This window comes from Strigops habroptila (assembly GCF_004027225.2).
Source record: "Strigops habroptila isolate Jane chromosome 13 unlocalized genomic scaffold, bStrHab1.2.pri S16, whole genome shotgun sequence".
NCBI lineage: Eukaryota > Metazoa > Chordata > Aves > Psittaciformes > Psittacidae > Strigops > Strigops habroptila.
In genome coordinates, this window is record NW_022651054.1 from 8,465,590 (window position 1) to 8,485,229 (window position 19,640).

The 19,640-nt window shown below is 51.4% G+C and overlaps 1 protein-coding gene across 1 annotated transcript; it reads right to left on the minus strand.

The window, feature by feature from the left end:
* Positions 1-174: 174 nt before the first annotated feature.
* Positions 175-18,816, minus strand: ADORA2B (adenosine A2b receptor). Its single transcript, XM_030472641.1, has 2 exons — positions 18,066-18,816; positions 175-3,797 (listed from the first exon to the last, which is right to left on the minus strand). The coding sequence occupies exons 1-2, from the start codon at positions 18,428-18,430 to the stop codon at positions 3,104-3,106; spliced, it is 1,059 nt and encodes a 352-aa protein (XP_030328501.1). The 5' UTR covers positions 18,431-18,816; the 3' UTR covers positions 175-3,103.
* Positions 18,817-19,640: the final 824 nt, after the last annotated feature.

Genomic DNA, 19,640 nt, shown 5'->3' on the forward strand with positions numbered 1-19,640 from the left:
AGGAGACTGCTGCTCCCCTGTTCTGCACGGCAGCCAGTGCTGGGTGAACCAGCTCCTTCCACCTCTGTGCATCCCTGCCCATGCTCCGCGATTGGGCCTCTCCAGTACAGGGTGGCCTCATATGACACATGTCTGAACACAACACCACAAGAAATGATGGGGCAGAGGCTGAGCCAGGTTGTGCAGGTGGTAAATTAAGCATTCTGTATGTAAATAACAGTTACTGCAAATACAAAATCTGAGCAACACGAGGAGAACACATCATCCTATGTACATCAGAGCAGTAAGGATAGCTGAATAGCTACAGCTGCACTCGCTGCAGAAATTCCTCTGCCATTTATACTTCACATTTTTATAGATACCTTCAGGGGGTTTTTTTGGAGGGGGGCAAGGGAGGTGCCCTATTTTTATTTTGCCTTGAAATGTCTTTGGCTCAGATCCACAAAGGCACTTAATGTGCCTAAAGCCCATAGTGACCCGGGCCATAGTTACTAACGGCTAACAACCCAATGGCAAGATCATACTAAGGCTGCACCGCAAGTATCTTCAGGAATTCTGGCTCATAAGAGGTGTAGGAAAGGTAGCAGTGGTGGCTGCTGAGCTGCAGTGCAAGCTGTCACATACAGAAAGTGTTCTGGGACATCTCTCTCCATGTTGCAGCACTGTGTGTTTCAGTCTGTCCGTGCTGTCCAGAGCTTGCTTCATTTTCAGCCAGCAGGAAGGGAGAGATCACATTCTTTGTTTTAAGGATAAATGTGGCTTGCAACTGCTTTGCAACACTGCCAGACCTGCAGGTGAAACCCTGCTTGTTTCCAGCCACGATTAACAGAAGGAACCCAGCCAAAGATCATACAGAAGGGAAGGATTGAAAGGAGGACAGAGTCAAACCCTGCCCAAATGGCAAGAGGTGGCTACATGTGTTAGCTGGACTATGACCAAGACAGATGCAGCAAAGATGAATGAAGCTGTTAAAGGAGAAATGCTTGGGACAGTAACTTTAACTATTCAGCTGCTTCTTGGAAATGCCAGTATCCGAGATACTGAGCTGTAGCTAAATTTGGACATTGCATAAACATGTACAAACCCATTCAGAGCCTACTGGTGATTCACCCAGGTTTGGGGCTGGCTCTTACAGCTGAGCTGACACACACAGCACCAAAACCCATCACTCCCAGTGAGCTGTTCCCTGGCTGCATGGTGGGCCCAAGCCACACCTGCAGGGCTGCCTGGTCACGCCAGCTGGCACAGCAGATGCTGCAGGAACAGGAGTTCTTCACATCAGCTTTTCAGCTGATTTTACACCGCATTTGTCATTATATACACCAGAGAAATTAAACTCTTCGGGTCTTCTATTACTCCCCTTTTAGTGCAATGCAGTTTAAAAAAAATAGAAAGCTGATTTCTATATGATTCAAGTACAATTTATCATGGACAAACTGCTCCAGGCATCACAGTCTGTCCACTGGACTTGTTCTTCAGGAGCTGGCTGTGTTTAAACTTCCTTCTCTGCTCTAAAAGTCCGGCTCCCTCTCTTTGTCTCCCTGCATGAGCTACCACCGAAAACCCCGTTTCATACACACCCTTGCACTTCTCACTGGTCGCATGGTGAAGCTGCTGGAGAGAGACAGGTCTATTTTACCACATAGGGACCTTCAGGCAAGAGTCCTGTTTATAAAACAAAGGCCATGCCAGAAATATTTACAGCAGCGCACGTGCCATTGTGCAGTCTGGAGAAGTGGAGCTCATACTTCAGAATGAATGTGCTGTTCTACCTTTGTCTAGTTCTACATATCATGGCTACATATTAAATCACTGAGCTGTGGTTGCAGAGAGTTATTAAGCTGCAGTACCAATTTACACTGCTGAGTGGGCTTTGTACTTGGGTCAGGCCAGGACTCCTGGCTGACTGCAGAGGCTGCAAGGTGAGCTTCAGCCCCAAAGAGCTTGGTCAAAATCAGGTCACAAGTCAAGGCATTCTAGCTTCTCAAATGAATTAGCTCCCCTACAGTCTTCTTTGCTACCAATGCAGGTCAGGATTAAAAAACAGAATACAAAAATAAACATCACCATTAGAAAGCAAAGCACTCACAGCTTCTGGGGGTTACTGGGCTACAGAGAAGCCCCAGTAAGACCAAGTTTTAGGAATCAGGCGAGCTGCAGCATCCAGCTATCGCAGCTAAACCCAGCACTTCCGGAAGCACTGCAAGGCTGTGAAGGTTTGACTTTGGAGCAAAAACCTCACTGCAGAGATAGTGTCACCAAAACAGGGTTTGCACTAACCTCAGTGGCTGGAGCAGACTAGCCGAGCCTTAGGGCACATCTGCCTTTTGCATTTTCCTAGCTGGAAACAGATTTGAAAGCAAACTTGAAGCACTGGGCTGTACAGTCCTGTAGGCCAAAAGGATTTAAAGGCAATAAAACCACTGAGCTAAAAACTTCAGTCAACCCGTTCCTAAAATTCTTCTCTTTCAGTAAGTAGGGCTTCCACACTGGGGCCAGCAATAGCTGGCCAGTTCTGAGCTTGTTTTCCCATCAACATGGTCACGTCCCTCAGAGCCTGGAACGCAGATTCAGTTTCACACCAGCAACTGGGCTAAGTAAGACTTTTTCCCATCGGAGAATACTAGCTGCATCAAACAATTGATGGAATAATTAGGGTATTACCAAAGTGCTGTCAAGTATGGACTTAAAGAACAACTCAAAAACCAGACACAAAATTATTACTCCTAAATGAATCAAAAGATTAAAAAAAAAAAATAATAATAATTAAAATAGGACTTGACACGAGCAGCACAACTGGGGAAAACACCCCCAGCAAGTGGGTCTTCCACAGTCAATGTCTGACCTGGAATGGAAACACAACACGGTCACCAGCACTCACACAACTTGGGTTTACGGTCGGTCTCCCCACTCAGGTTATCCCTCCAGGAGGCACTATGTTAATTACAAAAGTAATAATAATAATAACAAAAAATACAGCTGCATAACTGCATAGTGGTCATCTCTGAGCGCTCCTCCAGGAGCACACTGCAACTGTTCACAGAGGCACAGGGGAGGGTAGTGTCAGGGACACTGCAGAATCCCGGGAGCAGGACGTGCAGGGTCATATGGTCACAGAGGCTACGGGACAGTTAATGTTGGTGACAGTCAGGTGCTGGTTGTTGTCAGTGGTGCACTTGGGGAAGTCATCAGTCTTACAGAGGATCTTGGAAATGATCTTGCGGAAGGTGTAGCGGAAGTCCCTGATCCGGTAGGCATAGATAATGGGGTTGATGACAGAGTTGGCATGGGAGAGGATGATGGCCATATACATCACCCACTCGGGCTTGGATTTGGAGAACTCCTCGTGGAAGAGAGTGATGCAGTTCAAGATATGCAGGGGCAGCCAACAGAAGGCAAAAAGTCCTACAATGATGGCCAGAGACTTGGCTGCGTGGACCTCCTTCTGCAGCGTGGTCCTGGAGTTGCCCATCAGTTCGATCTGATGCAACTGTTTGCAGGCGACCATGAATATCTTAATGTAGATTCCCAGCATGATAACCAGGGGAAGCAGCACGCAGCCGAAGAAGTTGAAGTACACCATGTAGCTCATCGTTACCACATTCTCAAAGAGGCATGAGATGAAGCAGCCATGGTGCTCTGTCCTGATGTTGGCCCCTGTCTCGTTGGTGGCGTTGGGACAACCGCTCATGGCTTTATTCCAGCCCATAAGTGGAGTCAGTCCAATTCCAAAGGACAGGAGCCACAGCACAGCGATGAGGCCTCTTGCCCGCTTGCCAGTCACCAGACTATTATACCTACAGCATCCAGAACAAAACCAGGATAGAGCCATTATATAAATGAGCACTCATGACTTCCCTGCAGTTAAAGTCATCAACATTTTGGCTGAAGCCGCAAAATCCCCACCCACACCCATGTGGGAACCTCATCTCTGCCATCACCGGAGGGGTGAAAATCTCACCTGTGCTCTGCACCAACACAGAGATCTGGGGAGGTGATTTACTTACTATTCCTGAGAGGCATGAAGCACCACCCCTGACCTCAAACACCCTTCAATGGGAGGTATGGACCTGGAGTCTTAAAAAAGGCTTTATCACTGCCTAAGCCTAAACCACCAACTGCAAGGAGGGCAAGAACAGGGGGAAGGCTCACTCTGTAACCACCATCTTACCCTCTTGCTCTAAGCAGCCACTAATGAGCATGCTGGGGCATGCTGCTGAGCTACATGAACTTCTGGGCTGATCTGTTACAGCTGAGACAATGCTGGCTTTCAATTCTCCCCTGTAATGGGTAGCTAAAGACTTAACCACCCTTACCACACACTTACAGCCTTTGTACCACAGACAACTTGCTTCAACTTGGGCTGCTCCTGTGCCTGCAGCAATGCTGGCTTTCACTGGAGATTGCAGCAGTCGTGAAATGTGATGTCCCTTCCCATGCTACCTCATACACTCAAGTGGGAAGTACACATGTGTGTGGAAACCAGGGATTCTGCTAGCTTCTCAAGCAGCACAATTCCTGGCTAACACATGCCAGACTGCAGCCCACGCGAGCTCGTTCTGGGTGGATAACAAATACCCTGAAAGACTTTTCTGAGCCAGCGTCTGAAAGCAACTGCTAATGATGGATTGCTTAGGAGAATTACAAGTGAGGGGGTGTGTCTCCGTTCAGTCTCACATCCAGACATGGAGCTGGGAGCCAGGGACACTGGGCTCTTCTCCCCCCCCCCCCCCGTTTGATGTCCCTGCTTTGTGCATCCTCCAACAGCACTGATGTGGGCACCTTCACCCAGCTCTGGTGCCACCCTCACTGCTCATGTACGTGATGTGCCAGTTCTATAGGACATGCAGCACAGAGGGGTCCAACACGCTCTTGGACTGCAGCTTCTGAAGCCCTCAGTGGGGTTAAACCATACAGCTGCCTGTGGTCAAACAATGGCTGAGTTCTGCTCACCCACCATAACTGCTTGTAAAGATCCAGATTTTAAACCAATGCCTTCCTTGGGCACCTGCTGCTCTCACATGTGCTACAGAGAAGCTCTGCTGTGACCCAGGGATAGGCTGATGCAGTGCTGAGGGGCACAAAGCCATGTGATGCCTACATCTTTCCTTAACCCCACACACTGGGTGCCTTCATGGCCAAGAAAACCAAAGTGCCCCTCCAGCCCCCAGGTGCTCAGAGACACAGAGCTGGAACCTAAAGCAGCAAAAGTCAAGCTGTTTTGGATGCACCCAGAGCAGATGCCAACATCAAAGCATCAGTAGGATCAGTCTTTGGAGATATGAAGAACCAGCGACTGCCAGAAAGACAACATGAGAAAGCCATTAATGTCCTCCCCACAGCCCATTAGAGTCTGCTGGCTGACATGCATGTCCCCTCCTTCCCACACCCTGCTCCCAGCGCTTGTTTACTCTGGCTTGGCTTCCCTGCTCCTCCTTTCCTAAGAACGTTTGTTCTGATTTTCTTCCGGCCCGTGAGGCAGGGGAGGGCTCTATTCCCACAGAACCGCAGCTGTGCCTCTGAATCACGCTGCGGCCACCTCCGTGCGAGCCCATGTCCCCCTCCTCCTGCGAGCTACACAGACAGGAGGGTGAAGTGGGGGGTCTCCCAGCAAAGAGGGGCTGGGGGGAGCCCTCGGCTCCTTCTGAGTGGCCGCTGTGAATGGGGCTTGCTTTGGGCATGGCCAGGAGGATGCGGGAGCAGCAGCCACATTCAGGCATTGCTAAACTGCAAACACACTCCACGGGATAGATGTCTAAAGGGCAGGTGCAGCCACTGAGAGGTTTCTCCTGGACTTTTCTCTCATTCCTGCTAAGTCTCACTGCTCCAGAAGGTGAGAAGTTATCAGACAGGGCACCAGTAAGGCCAAGCCCAGAAATCCAATCTCTTGGCAAAGTCTGAGTCTTGAGCTCCAACATTGGCCAAGCTTAGCCAGTGCTGCACGAGCACCAAGGGCTGCTGCTGACCTACAGCTCTGCATGTGGGAAGAGGAAAACGTGGCTCCTTGGCTTGTGCTGTTCATGGTTAGTTGATCACTTCAGTTCCTCCTCTGCCACATCCCCAGAACTGTCGTATTGACACTGGAAAATGCAAAAGGGACCATTGTTCAGAAACAGAAACTGAAGGAGTCAAGAGGTTTGTGTCCCTGAATCAGGCTGCGCACAGGAACACAAGGAAAAGCCGGCGCAGCTCTGAGTGTCCACCACTGCCTCTTGCTGAGAACACATGATCCCAAATAAGGCTTCTTCCACCCGCTCTGCTGAACTCTTCTGCAAAGATAAGGCCCATCGTGAAGGTTTACAAAAGCAGTTAAGAAGTCACTTGATTTTCCAATGTCCATGATGGTGGCATGTTTATTTTAGTGTTGCTCGCTCTTCCTCAGCGCCCAGCAGAGCTGCCGGCAGCATCACGTTTAAACAGGGGCCCCTTCTGTGAGAAGGAGATGGCAAAATGTGCTGTGCTGCAGGGCTGCAAGAGCCAGAGCTGAGCAACGAAGAGGGCTGACAGCCTGTCAATGAAGAGATGGTCTTCATTGGAGATAGTTAATCACAGCGAACAACTGCACCCCTTAGATTAGCTCTTTATTTTCATAGGGATGCATCACACAGTTGATTGTGGGTAAGGGTGATGGTTGCTGCTGTGACTACAGAAAGGGGCTGTGCAAATACCTGGGTGCTGAGCTACCAGCCAGAAGAGGCCAAGGTGAAACTGGGAATAGCTCGATGTTCTCAAATTGTTCACGAATTACCTTGTTATAACCTTAATACATCGATTTGGTGGGACACTGCCTGTATTGCCCTAAAGTTAAGGGAAGGTAAGCATGTGCTTAGAGATAAAGTGCATGGTTGTCACCAGGTCATGGTACAAAGAGTCTTGCTGGGAACAGCAAGGGTTGCAGCATACCACATGACAGAGCAACTCCTGTTGTAAACCACCACCAGCAAAAGGAGGCAGGGGCTGTGAGACAGCGCCTCAGCCTTTTTCTCAGCACTATAAAACATGATCAGACAGTGAGGAACCAGCAGGTTTTCACAGCTCTGAATGCTCCAGCAAACCCCTCCTTCGTTCTCTTCTCAGCTTAATATTATCAGGCAAAGAACTATAAAAGTAAATTTACTCGCCTACTGTATAACAAATACTGAACCTCCTCTATGTTTCTGCCCAGAGGCGTGAAATCTAGCTTCAATGTAAATAACAGCTGAATATTTTAAAATGATTTATTGAGATGAAATAACTCTGGCAATGCATCAGTTCCTCTTGCACTGCCAGGTAGTCTCTTTACTGGCATAATCATCACCAAGCAGGTAATTATCTCTGCAGTGGACATGCTGTAGAAGCCCCGATGCCATCCTCCATGTGCTGCCACCATGGAGTGATTCAGGTTTTTATTCCTCTGACATATATACCCATACGTTAGCCACCATTGTCACAGTCACACAGCCCGGGCTGCAGGAGCTCAAATACTTTAGAGAAAGCTCAGCTGTTTTTACACCATGGCTCTGACCGACTATGTGCCTGCAGAGGCTTCACCCAGGGCACCATGCAGCTCTGCCCTGTCACCAAACCATGGAGTGAGTAACCGCCCGGCCACTGCCGTCCCCTGAGCTGGCCCATGGACTGGAGATGGTGCCCTTCACCCAGCAGACATCAGTGTCACATGTGGCCCCTCTGTTTCACTGATGGCACAGCAAGGTCCACAGCTTTCCTTGAAGAGCATCATGGCAACCACCAAAATGACCAAGCTCTCCATTAGCACAGGGCGTGGGAAGTTTCTCCGCACTCTCCAGGCATCGTGCCTCTGATTGGGAGGGTGGTCAGGGTTAGGGCTCTTTTCCAACAGGTCTTAAGGCATTTCTCCTGCTATAGAGATGGAACCAGCCCAGACACCCAGGCAGGCACCGCTGAGCACAGCTGGAGCAAACCAGGACACGCTGCCAGCCCACAGCCAGCGCAGCCTCTCCCGAGCTGGAGTTTGGCTCCCGAGTGGCAGGAACTGAGTCATGTCCTGCACGTACCTGGCATCTCCCCACCAACCCCGCAGAGATCACCCAGGCAGAGGCACTGCTGCTCCTGAGCTCCTGTCAAACAAGGAGTGTACAGCAGCACCAAGGTGTAATTCAGCATCTGGGGCGATTAAACTTGGGATGGAAAAGAGCAACAGCCTGGCACAGCAAGGTCCACAGCTTTCCTTGAAGAGCTTTCCAGAAGACCAGTCTGGAAGGGGACTATGATTCCCATGTTACTTATCTCAGAGAATCACAGACTGGTTTGGGTTGAAGGGACCATAAACTCACCCAGTTCCAACCCCCTGCCATGGGCAGGGACACCTTCCACTATACCAGGGTGCTCCAAGCCCCATCCAACCTGGCCTCGAGAGCAGGAATGGAGGAGAAGAATTCCTCACTATCCCCAAACAGCCCTGAAGGATGAGCAGATCAAAACATTGTGGTGCCACAAATCTGCTCTCCTGGCGCTGGGCAGAGCCTGAGAGTGGCCCTGACCATGATGATGGTCTGGGCCCTGACTGATAAGTTACTGAGTAAATAAACCCGAGATTAGCAAAGAGCAAAGCCAATAGCAAATAGTTTATGTTACTGAACATCTGAGAGATGTTGCTGAACAAAAGGGTGATCTGCAAGCTGAGGAACTGTGTCAGCACTTGCCCCCATGTGCTCATCAGTGCTGCAGTGCAGGGTCTGCCACACTGGGCACCATCCAACCACAAAGCCCTTGTCCTGCCTGGGGATGGGCAGGCAGGAGGAGACTCCTTACATTTGTCCACCCTGTGCCCAAAATCTTTCCAACCTCCCCTGCTACTGGGCCGCTGTTGGAGGCACAAAAATGAGCTCCATCATCCCTGTCATGGTCTGAAGGCCTGCAGCTGGAATCTGGCAAATACACTGTGGGTCCTGACTCTTCAGACATTTGCAATAGGATGTCCACCCACCCAGGCATTAGCGCTGTCCCACATCCTCACTGGGTGCTGTCTGAAATCCCTGGGAATGGCTGAGATGCAGTTTCTAGCAGCAACAAGATATTCGGAGAAATCCACCCCCAAAATGTGGCTGGGCCATGCTTGTGAAAGCCTCACACACACACTGGGTGTTTAAATGCTTCTCCTGTGCAGGTAACACAGTTCTGAAGCTGCAACATTAACTTTTCCAGCAGGAAAACCTTCTCTCCTGACAGAGCCTCCAGGCTCATTCCAAGCATTTCAATGGGGATGTCTCTGCAACCTTAACTGGGAAAAGCAAGGAAAGTCCCAATCCTTATCCTGCGGACTGGTGCTTCCCGCTGCTCTCCCCGCTTCCCTCCCAGTGGCCAGGCTGCCGGATGCAGGGAGGTGACCAGATGGAGAGCCTGCAGAACTCGGACCATGCAGGTGTTCTGATACAAACAAGCAGTGATAATTTATATGTTTCTATTTTAAGTGTGAAGGAAAATACACAGACACCTCTATTCACAAGGGGCGAGAGCAGTGCGGCTGCCAAGCATTGTATCCTTGTCAGCTACTTGCAGCTGGACTTTGCATCTTGCTCTTTTTGAGGGTGTTTTTTTGAGCTATAACAGCATGAAACAAGCACCACTGCTGCCGTTCTGTTTGCTCCATGCAGAGCCATGGAATGGAGATCACATACCAGCTGAAACATCCTGGCAGGACATTTTAAATTAATCATAAATTGCACCTTAGAGAGGGAATCAAAAGAAAAAAAAAGGGAAAGAAAAAGCTTTTTAACCAGGAAGGAGTTGGCGGCGAGAGTGAGAAATCTGATTAGCAGTTACAGGCTGAGCAGAGGAAGCAGGACATCTGCACCCGTCCACGTCCAGTTGTAGACAAATCACTTCCTCCCACATCTGTCCCTATTGTGACAGGGGACAGCAGCAGCGTCCCCCGTTCGCACTCCTGGCCTTCCGCTGGCCGGGTTACTGCAACCACGCCAGCACCCAGGTGAGCACACGGGGCTCTTTGGAGGGGCAGAGGCACCGCTCAGCCCCATCCACTTCTGGCTGCCTGCCTGGTGCATTCATGGGAAACCGGGGATGGAGATAGCCCTGGATGTGCCATAAGATGCTGGATTCCACCCTTAACCTGTCAGGAAAAGCTGAATGGGAAGAAGCGAGCACTCACAGGGTGACAGTTATTCCCAGCTCCCGGTGCCCTGAGCATGCACCCACTGGGCAAGTGGCCCCTTGGTCCTGCAGCCCTGGGTAGTAACAGGTAAATGAGAAGACCCGGCCCTCGCAGCGCAGAGCCCGGTTGCAGGCTGCTCCTCAAGCCTTGTCTGTAAAGCGGAGGACTGCTCTGAGGTCTGAACACAGGGAACCCAGCCTTGCCTTGGCTCCCACCCTCACAGAGTGAGGAGGAACATCCACCTCCTTGCCTCTCAGTGGTGAGGCACCTCACCAGCAAGGTGACAGGCTGTAATGCTTCATTCTCAGATTCGGAAGTTCACTAAAAAACATTTTGTGACAGGACAAGGGGGAATGGGTTTAAGCTGAAAAAGGGTAGATTTAGATCAGACATTAGGAAGTTCTTCCCTGTGAGGGTGGTGAAGCGCTAGCACGGGGTGCGCAGAGAAGCTGTGGCTGCCCCATCCCTGGCAGTGTTCAAGGCCAGGTTGGACACAGGGGTTGGAGCAACCTGCTCTAGTGGAAGGTGTCCCTGCCCGTGGCAGGGGGTTGGAGCTGGATGAGCTTTAAGATCCCGTCTAACTCAAACCTTTCCATGATTCTATGATTTAAAAACTGGAAGGCTTTCACTTCTTTGCTTTGTTTACGTTGGCATTTTCAGCCTTAGTCTGAAATAAACGCTTGATGATTTTGAACCAATATGAGAAGAAAAGCCCAGTGTGATCAGAGGCTGTCAGGAGCTGGGGCTGCTCCAGACCTGCCGTATTGCCTGTTTGCTCACTGAGAAGTAATTCCACCTGGGAGAAGAGCCACAGAGATGCGAGGCAGAGGAAGGCACAGGGAGCAGCAGCACGGAGAGCAGGGTGTGAAGCCATCCTGGCTGGGGATGAGCCCTCGGGTGGCCGTGGCCATTTGCTGCTCCGAGGGGAAGGATGGGGGATGTCTGCCAGTCGGAAGCAAACTGGCAGACAGAAGCAAATTTGCAGCCCCCACGTTAACTGGTCCCCAGTTACGAACACTTCAAATTACTCTTCCAAGGACAAAGCAGACAAAACCCACCCGTGTTTCACACTCAGCCACGGTGATGCCTCTTAGGATGGCCCGGGTGTATGGAGGGGAGCATTCTCTACCCCTGAGCACCCTGGGCTCTGCAGCCTGCAAGCTCGGATTATCGAGTGCCTGCAGGTTTCAATACAAGATATCCATAGCCATGTGCTTATCCCTCCTGAGAACTCCTCCTTCCCTGGGGTGGAGGCAGAACAGCTGGGAGAGGAAAGGCTCCAACTGAGGGCAGCTGCCTCACACCAGTTTATCCCTGCGCACTGCTCCATGCAGGCTGGGACCTCAGCCCTGCCACTGCCCGCACAGGGCAGGGGAACTGCTGAACAGCATCAGTCTTGCAGGACCAGGAATGTGGAAAGGAGAAACACAGGAGAGCACAGCTTTGTCCCAAAGCACTCTGCAAACGGGTAATCTGGAGGATTAAGAAGGGAAACCACAGCTCAGGCTGGGAGGTGGGGACCTCTGTGCTTGCTGAACACCAGCAGCACCTGTGATGTGGTTCTGTGAACACTCTTCTCACATGCACGCTGTCACAGCAGCCCACAAACAGGCAGGAATTTGCATTCAGGGCCGGTTTCCGTCCGCCTCAGCCGGCCCCAGCCAGCTCTGGGGTGAGAAAAGGTGACTGAGAACTGAACCAGGACACGGGGCGCAGGGAGGCTGCGGGCTCAGTGCCCACGCTGGGCAGCCCCTGCGCCCGTGCCTGATGCTGGGGGACTGCCAGAGGTGCGCAGAGCCCGGGGCACAGGAAGGAAATGAGCTCAGCTGCCACCCTCCAACGACTTGACACTGGAACATAAGCAGCAGCCTCAAGACGCTCATGTGCAGGCAGGGGAGTGGGACAGCAGCGCTTCATGTGCCACAGGGGGTTTCTGAGCCCTAAAGCCCAACAGTCTGGTGCTCCCTACCTGAAACTGCAGGGCTGAGAGGAGCCCGGAGCCCTCCTGAGCTCTTCCTCGGCGCCACCTCCCTCCAGGGCCCTAAACCCCAGAGTTATCGGCCTCACAGTGCCTGGGGCTGAGCATTTTTGTCATTCCAAACCTCCCAGCGCGGTCAGACCTCAGATGTGCAGCACCCGGGTGGCTGAGTTAAAGGCGGCTGGTAGAGGTGAGATAGGAACTGCGATTCCCAGGGAGCTGTTTGGGTGTGATCCTGTACATAGAGCAGTGCTGCAACCACTCCCCCTCCCAGGCCCCCAGTGTCCTGCTCACTAAGATAACAGATAAGAGCAAGGAGATGGCAGATTTCTGCTGGATCACTCTTTCTGTAATGAAACGCGTGCTAAAGCCCTTCCCAAAGGCCCAAAACTGCTCTCCATCCACCAGCCTCAGCAAGTTGCTGCTAATCTGCCTTCCCTGCAGAGCCCTTCCCAAGGGCTGGTGGACCTTGTATGGTCAGTACTGAGCCCAGCACCACTCACCCTCATACGCCTCATCCCAGTGTGCTCCAGCAGCTCCAGGAGCCCATCCTGTCCTCACCTCCAGGTTCAGTTAGTGACACAGCATCCAGCCCTGTGTGCCAGCTACACCATCGCAACATGACAGGGAAATCTCATGGAAGAACCTGACAGGTCTGGGCACTGGGGAGGGAGGATGTGGCCAACAGCCACCCCACAGCACCGTGATCCCAGGAACCTGGCACTGGGGTTTGGGTGGGAGCGAGGATGTGAACACTGGGGTGATGGGTGCTGATGCACAGTGCATCACGAAGGGGGTGCAGAGCCCCAGCCATGGTGGCACTAGTCTCCCCGCACGGGGACTGCTGTGTGCCTTGTCCCCAGTGGGTCCAGCAGCTCTGGTCGTGGTGCTCAGCGACATGCTGGTGCCTACATGGCACCAAAGAGAGAGCATAACGGCACGGACACACCCCACTGATGTCCTCACAAGTTATTTGTGGCTCATGCCCAGGCCTGCTGTCATCCATAGGATTAGGAGATAATCCGCTCTTTAGCACATACAAATTCCATGAGCTCGTTGGACTTCACAAAGCCGTGAGAGCAGATGGGGAGGGGAGAGGACTGACACATCTGTAGGGCACAGCTGGTACCACTGATTCCTGGAATCTTGTGGATCAAATACAGTAATAGGAGCCCAACACCCTCACGCAGTGACTGCCCGGTGTAGCCAAAGGCTGGGGCAGAACACTCCTAAAAGACTCTGTTTTGTGGTCTGTGACAAACAGCAAATCCATCCAGGCTCCTGTGCTGCTCAGGGTGTCAGGATCAGTCACCGTGTGCGTGAGCCACACGTGAACAGCAGAACACGGCCAGGGTTCAGATGAAGGGCAATGCAAGGATTTCCCTTCAAGAGAGGAAATGAAGCAAGGGCAGAAGGAAGAGCAGCCGCAATGCTGCATGTCGTTGATGCCACACAGAAAATGGTGAGTGAAGACCAAGGCTCTGAAGAGGATTTTCTCTTCAGTGGCTCCAGCCCTCCCACATGCCATTAATACCCACCACTTTGCTTTGCTGAGGAACAAGATGGGAGTTGAAAGGAATCAGGAACAATTCTTAGCTGAGGAACACGGAGGGAACCACTTCCTCTGCAGCAGCAGGGCACAGCGAGGGCAGGCAGCCGTGAAGCATCGGCCAGCCCATGTCTAGAAAGGCCACTGCTCAGCTAAAAGGGTCAGATAAGAGCCACAACAACCCAAATGAAACTTGTCTCCATGAGGACAGCAGAAAGGAACCGGACTGTTGCCTTCATTGTGTCAAAGACAAGAGGGGCAGCAGCTCACATGGGAGGCTGGCAGCACCAGAAGCAGAGCGAGGCAACACCATCAGCAGATCGTGATCCAAGCACGGATGCTCTGGCTGCAGGGGCACAGCAAGGGCTTGGTGCAGAAAGGGGGAGGCCATGGTCATGGATACTCTGTTCCAGCTCATGGCAAAGCTGCTTGGGAAGATCAGTCCTGCAGTTCTGCTAGGGATAAAACTGACGATGGGAGAGAACTAAATCCAGGGAGGAAGAACAAGCACCAGATAAGCTCAAATCACAGGGACCTGGGGCTAATTTTCCCTCTGGAGGTCTCTGCTGGGGTGTTTGCCAGGTGGGCAGCAGCGGTAACACGTTCACTGTCCTGCAGCACATTACCAGCCAGACAAGGGCACACTCAGCATGATGTTGCACAGCATTTCATTCTTCTTTTGCTGTCTAAGTACAGATACTCTTCTCCCTCCCTAATTCCAGACGCATTTGTTCCAGGCATCTCTCTGTACCTACAGTTATTAGCCATGCCAAAGGATTTTGGTTAATGCAAATAAAAGGGAAAGACTTTATTCCACCTATAAATCTTCTTTGGCTCACAGCTATGGGACTGTGGGTGAGATCCAGCCCTGAAGAAAGCCAGAGAGCGAAAGCCTCGCGCTGCTCTTGTGCCAAACACTCTGCAGGATGGATTTACTGCTGCTGAAAGGTGCTCGACTTTCTGGATTTGCTACTCTGCTTGGAGGAAGCGCAATGGAGGAGCGAAGTTTGGGAGTTGGATTGGCAGAGGGGAGCGGGGATGGTGCCATGTACCTGGGGCAGTACAAGAATGGGCACACACAAGCAGCAGCGCTGCCTAGTTGGAAGCATGGGGGTGCAGGGGGATGTGGAAAGAAAAGCAGGGTTAGCGCGTGTCTGAGGACAAGAAGCTGTGTGAAGGGACCCGAGGAAGGGCTCAGAGCTGCAGCTGCACAAAGTGGGCAGCGCGGGCTCCTCCACACACAGTGAATTGTCAAAAGCAAACAAACAAAATCAGAGTTTCAAGGGACAGAAAGAATTCATGGCTCCAGGTCAAATCCAGCAAATATTTTTAGCCAGAAGAGGGAGGGTTCAAAAACACCATTTTTAAATGTTCTGAGATTTTTTTTGTTCTACAATTGTCTAGATAAGAATTTGTGATTCCTTCCCAGCGAGGATGCCACTACTTCAAAAAGCAGCACAACGACATCGGGAGGGTTAAGCAGCTCAAACAACAATCTGCCAGGTTGGTCAGGATCACTTTGTTTCACTGAAACCTCCAAATATCGCTCTTGCAGTTTGACTGGAATAATTTCCCTCTTTCCCATGGGATTTTTTGGTTCAGCCACAGAACTGAAAAATCCATTATTAGCCTGGCTGTAATGCAAACTTCTCCTGTGCCCCCCCCAGCCTCTCAGTGTGCTTAAATAGCCCTGAAATTGTATTAAGTAATACGGCACAGTCAGTTCACAGTGTCCCTGCAGAGGTTTCCATAGGGAGCTGGTGGAGCACTGGGTGCAGCATGGACACTTGTCTGCTCTGCCATAACTGTTCTGGAATTGCTAGATAGGGCTGGGACAAAATCACTTTCTTAGACATTTAATAGTTCAAGGCCTGTTATCAGCCCCTGCGCTGGTCTCCAGAATGAGTGTTTCAGTGAGAACACTTTTCCTAAGGTTTCTATTCCTACAAATTGATGGACACCTTTCACTTTCCACAGCACAAACCTTCTTCCAGAAACACCACGTGCATCTACCTAGGGCGGGTAGCCAGACAAGTCCCTTCCCGCTTGCTGCTGGCAACATTGTGGAGCATCTCAGGAGTAATGATGCTGATGAGACAGTTCTAACCCTGGTGCAGTAGAGAAGTGTTTTGCCAGTGTAGTTCTATAACCTCCTCTATCCTCTCTTGGTCTTGGCTGTACAAATAAAAGCAGCCTTTAAGTACCAGTCTCTAAATCTCCTGTTGCCCGACCAACACTCTGTCCATTGCCCTGCACTCCTAGCAGGGAGAAACCTCCCTCCTTACAAAGGAGTTTTACTTCTTTGACACCTTTGAAAACAATAAAATGAGCCTCAATGCCAAGACCAAGTTTAATCCAAACTTCATACTTTAGACTAGCCTAGGATGGGACTCCTTGATCTCCATTTACAGCTGAAGGGACTAAAAGCGCTCATAGGAAAAAAGATGTTTGTGCAAACAGAATAAAAGATTTGGCCTAAGAGGGGGTGAAAAAGCAACGCTGGGAAAGGATCCCAAAGCAAGGCAAAATTGCCCTGGGATGTCATCCCCCATAGGTGTATGAACTGACCTCCTGGAGAGCTGAGCAAAGCTGCTAAAGACCAGGGTTGGGGGGAAAATAATAAGAAGAAAAGAAAGTGGAAGAAATACTTGCTATCTTGTCAGTCAGCAAAACCACTTCCCTTCCACAAGCATGTGAATGGTCCCATCAGAGCATTTTGGAGCTGGTACTCTCACGTCAGGTTCCTCATGAGATCCACAGGATCTCACAAGATCCAATTTCCTCAGCCAAGCACTGCAAAAAGCCCTTGTAGTACAAAGGGTGAGAGTTACAACCGCGCTTGAAACAGCCTGTTCGTGATTAAACTGAATCCTAAAAACTCCAACCTGCTCCCATGCCATTAGCCCCCATCCTGAGAAAGCCCCAAGGAAGGGATGGAAGAGGCACCACAGCGTTACCCGGAGCAGTGTCTCCCAGTGCAGGCGGGTGGCTGTGAAGACAAGCAGCCGCGTCAGAGGTGCTGGCAGGGGTGTGAACTGCTCTGACCCTGCTCCCTCTGTATCGATGGGTGCTGCTGATCTGCTTTACATCCCATGGAATTTCCGTGTGACACGCTCAGCACACACAGATTTCCACTGCCCATCTTTATCATCTGCCTGGTGACTGATTCATATTTGCCCAACAGATGGGGGTCCTCCAATGCAAGGTGTCAGAAGAGGGTGAAAAGGGTTTTTTAAGTCATTTTAGGTCACCACTCGTGCAAGGAAGATACCAAAGATAAGCAGAATGGAGGAAAGCTGCAGCTCACACAGTTCAGCTGAGGTCCCTATGCCAACCCGGGAGCAGTCCTGGACTCCTGCTCCATCAATGATGTGTCTTATTCACAGGGAGGGACAAGAGAGACATGGAGGAGACTGAGACTAATGGACTCGGGTCATTTGTAATGCAAAGCCAGGGTTTTGGTGCATTTAAGCTTAAGGCAGCTGCTGCGGCAACTCACTGGGGAAGTGCCTGTAAATTATATTTGATAGTTTTTCCCATTATGTTGCAACATCCCATAAATTATAAGGAAAACAGCTTATGTCTTTGATGCTGCACTTGGGTGGAAGTCTGAACTGTAAAATTCTGAAGTCTGATGTGTGAATCCTTTTTCCTTCCCTTTTCTCCTCCCCCAGTGTATGCACAGAGCTGACACCTTCTGACATTTACTGCTCTATACACTCATGATAAGCACTCAGAAGGAAAATGTACATATGCAAGCACGGAAATATGGTTTCAGCATTTATAGATACAACAAGTTGCGCTTTCAGTCTAATTCTAGCCCTCTAAAAACTGGAAGACAAGCTAGTTAGACTCTAGTTCTGGCTGAAAATAAGTACGTACAAAGTCATGTTAAGATCTATTTAAGATGACTTTCAGCCTTTCTGAACGTATTGTGACCTGAGCTGAGGAAGAGACAAGAACTTTTACAGAACAGCCTGAAAACCGCTTCCCTAATAGGCTGGGAAATAGGAGAAACAGTGGGTGCTCCTATATTTAGTTACCTGGGAGATGCCCAGACACCACAGTAATGGGGGCTGTATAAATACCTGCATAGATTAGCTACAACTATCCCAAGCATACTCCTGGATCGCCCCACCAAGAAGCCACTGACCCTCCCAGGGCAGACATCCTCCAGAAACTGAGCTCTCAGGTGCATTTTGAAGTGAAAGGCAGGATACTGAAACCCTGATCCAAGTCCTGCAGCAAACGAGTTCAAAATAGCTGTTATTTTCATCATCACTCATGAACCTCAAACATCTTGAGGGCAACGCTAGAGACCAGAAGTTCCTGCAGGCTAAGACAAGGAAGATCATGGTCTGGGCTCTCAGGGAACGTGGCTACCTCCATCCACTCCAGCCTCTTACCTCAGTGGGATCTTAATAGCCAGGTACCTGTCGATGGCCACCGCCAGCAAGCTGAAAATGGAGCTTTGGGTCAGCACCAGCACGAAGCAGGCGAAGAAGAGGCAGCTGTGAAAATCCACCTGGAATCCAATGCTAATGGTGATGGCGAAAGGGATGGCTAACAAACCCACGGCAATGTCAGCCACCGCCAGAGACACCAGGAAATAGTTGGTGGCATTCTTCAAGGTGCTGTTGATGGCCACGGCCCAGCAGACGAGGACATTGCCAGCGATGGAGAGCACAGCGATGATCAGTTCCAGCACGATGTAAGTGGTTTTCATAGTGTCCATGGCGAGAGCCCAGGACGAGGAACTAGAACCGTTCATGAGAAAAAGGTACTTTCCACCGGGCGCCCGGCCGCAGGTACCAACAGGCCACGGGGCAGCGCTGCCCGGAGACAAACACCCATGTCCGGGCTCACCGCCGCCTCCCGCCCGGCCCTGGGGGGCCCGAGGGGCGCAGCGAGCCCCGGCCCGCGGCCCCCCGCTGCCCGCACCGCCCGGCCCGCGGCCGGCATCCGCGCTCCCGAGGGCTCCGGTCACCGTCCGCCCGCCGCCGGGCCCGGCCGCTGCGCCCGCCGCGGGGCCATCCGCCGGCACCTCGGGGCGGGACGGCACCGGCCGGGACGGGACGGCCCCGCCGCTGCTCCGCCCGGGGATGCTCCGCCCGGGGATGCTTCGCTGCCGCCCGCCCGTCCGCCCGCTCCCCGCGGAAAGCCGCTGCCGGCCGCGGCGGGGCTATTTCTGCACATGGGGCGAGCGGGGCGGGGAGAGCGCGGCGCTGAGCCGATTGGCCGGGAATCGGCGGGCCCCGGGACGGCCCCGGGACTGCCCCGGCCCCTGCACGGCCCCGGTGGTCCAGCCCCGGGGCGCCGGGCTCTGCCCGCAGGGCCAAATGAGGACCAAAAGTTCCCCCGAGCTCTCCGCTCACTGAGCGCTGGGCTCAGTTGTCGTGGTTGCCCCACGGCGAAAAGTCCCCGGGAGCAAGGGAAAAGTAAAGAGATTTCACAAAAAGCCTCATGCCAGCGGCCGGGTTGTCATGCAACGTGACAGTCCCTGATGTAAGAAAATGGCAAAATACCACGGATTAGCAAACACTGTTACTCACAGAGGACTACAGGCGTTGGGTTTGGGTTTAAGGAGCTTGGAAAAAATGAAGACCTAATGCAATCACCAAAGAAAGGGGTTGTCTGCACTTAAAACCAGCAAAGGATGTGAAGATAAATATAATTTCATAACTACTTACCTTTCCAGCACAGCTTTCATGCGTTGTATTGTGTTCACCATCAAAACACAACCAGATCGGAGGCTGAACTTCACTCCTGTTTTGTAGCATCCAGCAGTACTAAAAACCCAGGACAGAAACAAGAAAAAACTCCAAAGAGTTAAAGCAAAATGAATCTTCCTGCAGCAAAGTCAAATAAATTGCCTTTTTAAAAAAAAAAACAAAACAAAACTAAGTTGGAAATTAAATCCTGCAGCAGGGAAAGCTTTCTGGGGATCCAAAGTTAGAGCAAAACCACATGGGAAAAACAGG

What these genes read in the sequence shown, in the direction of transcription:
- ADORA2B (XM_030472641.1), bottom strand. Translation starts at nt 18,430, where the DNA reads ATGAACGGTTCTAGTTCCTCGTCCTGGGCTCTCGCCATGGACACTATG. An exon ending in GCTATTAAGATCCCACTGAG is followed by an intron (nt 3,798 to 18,065) that starts GTAAGAGGCTGG and finishes TGGATGCTGTAG; the next exon opens with GTATAATAGTCTGGTGACTG.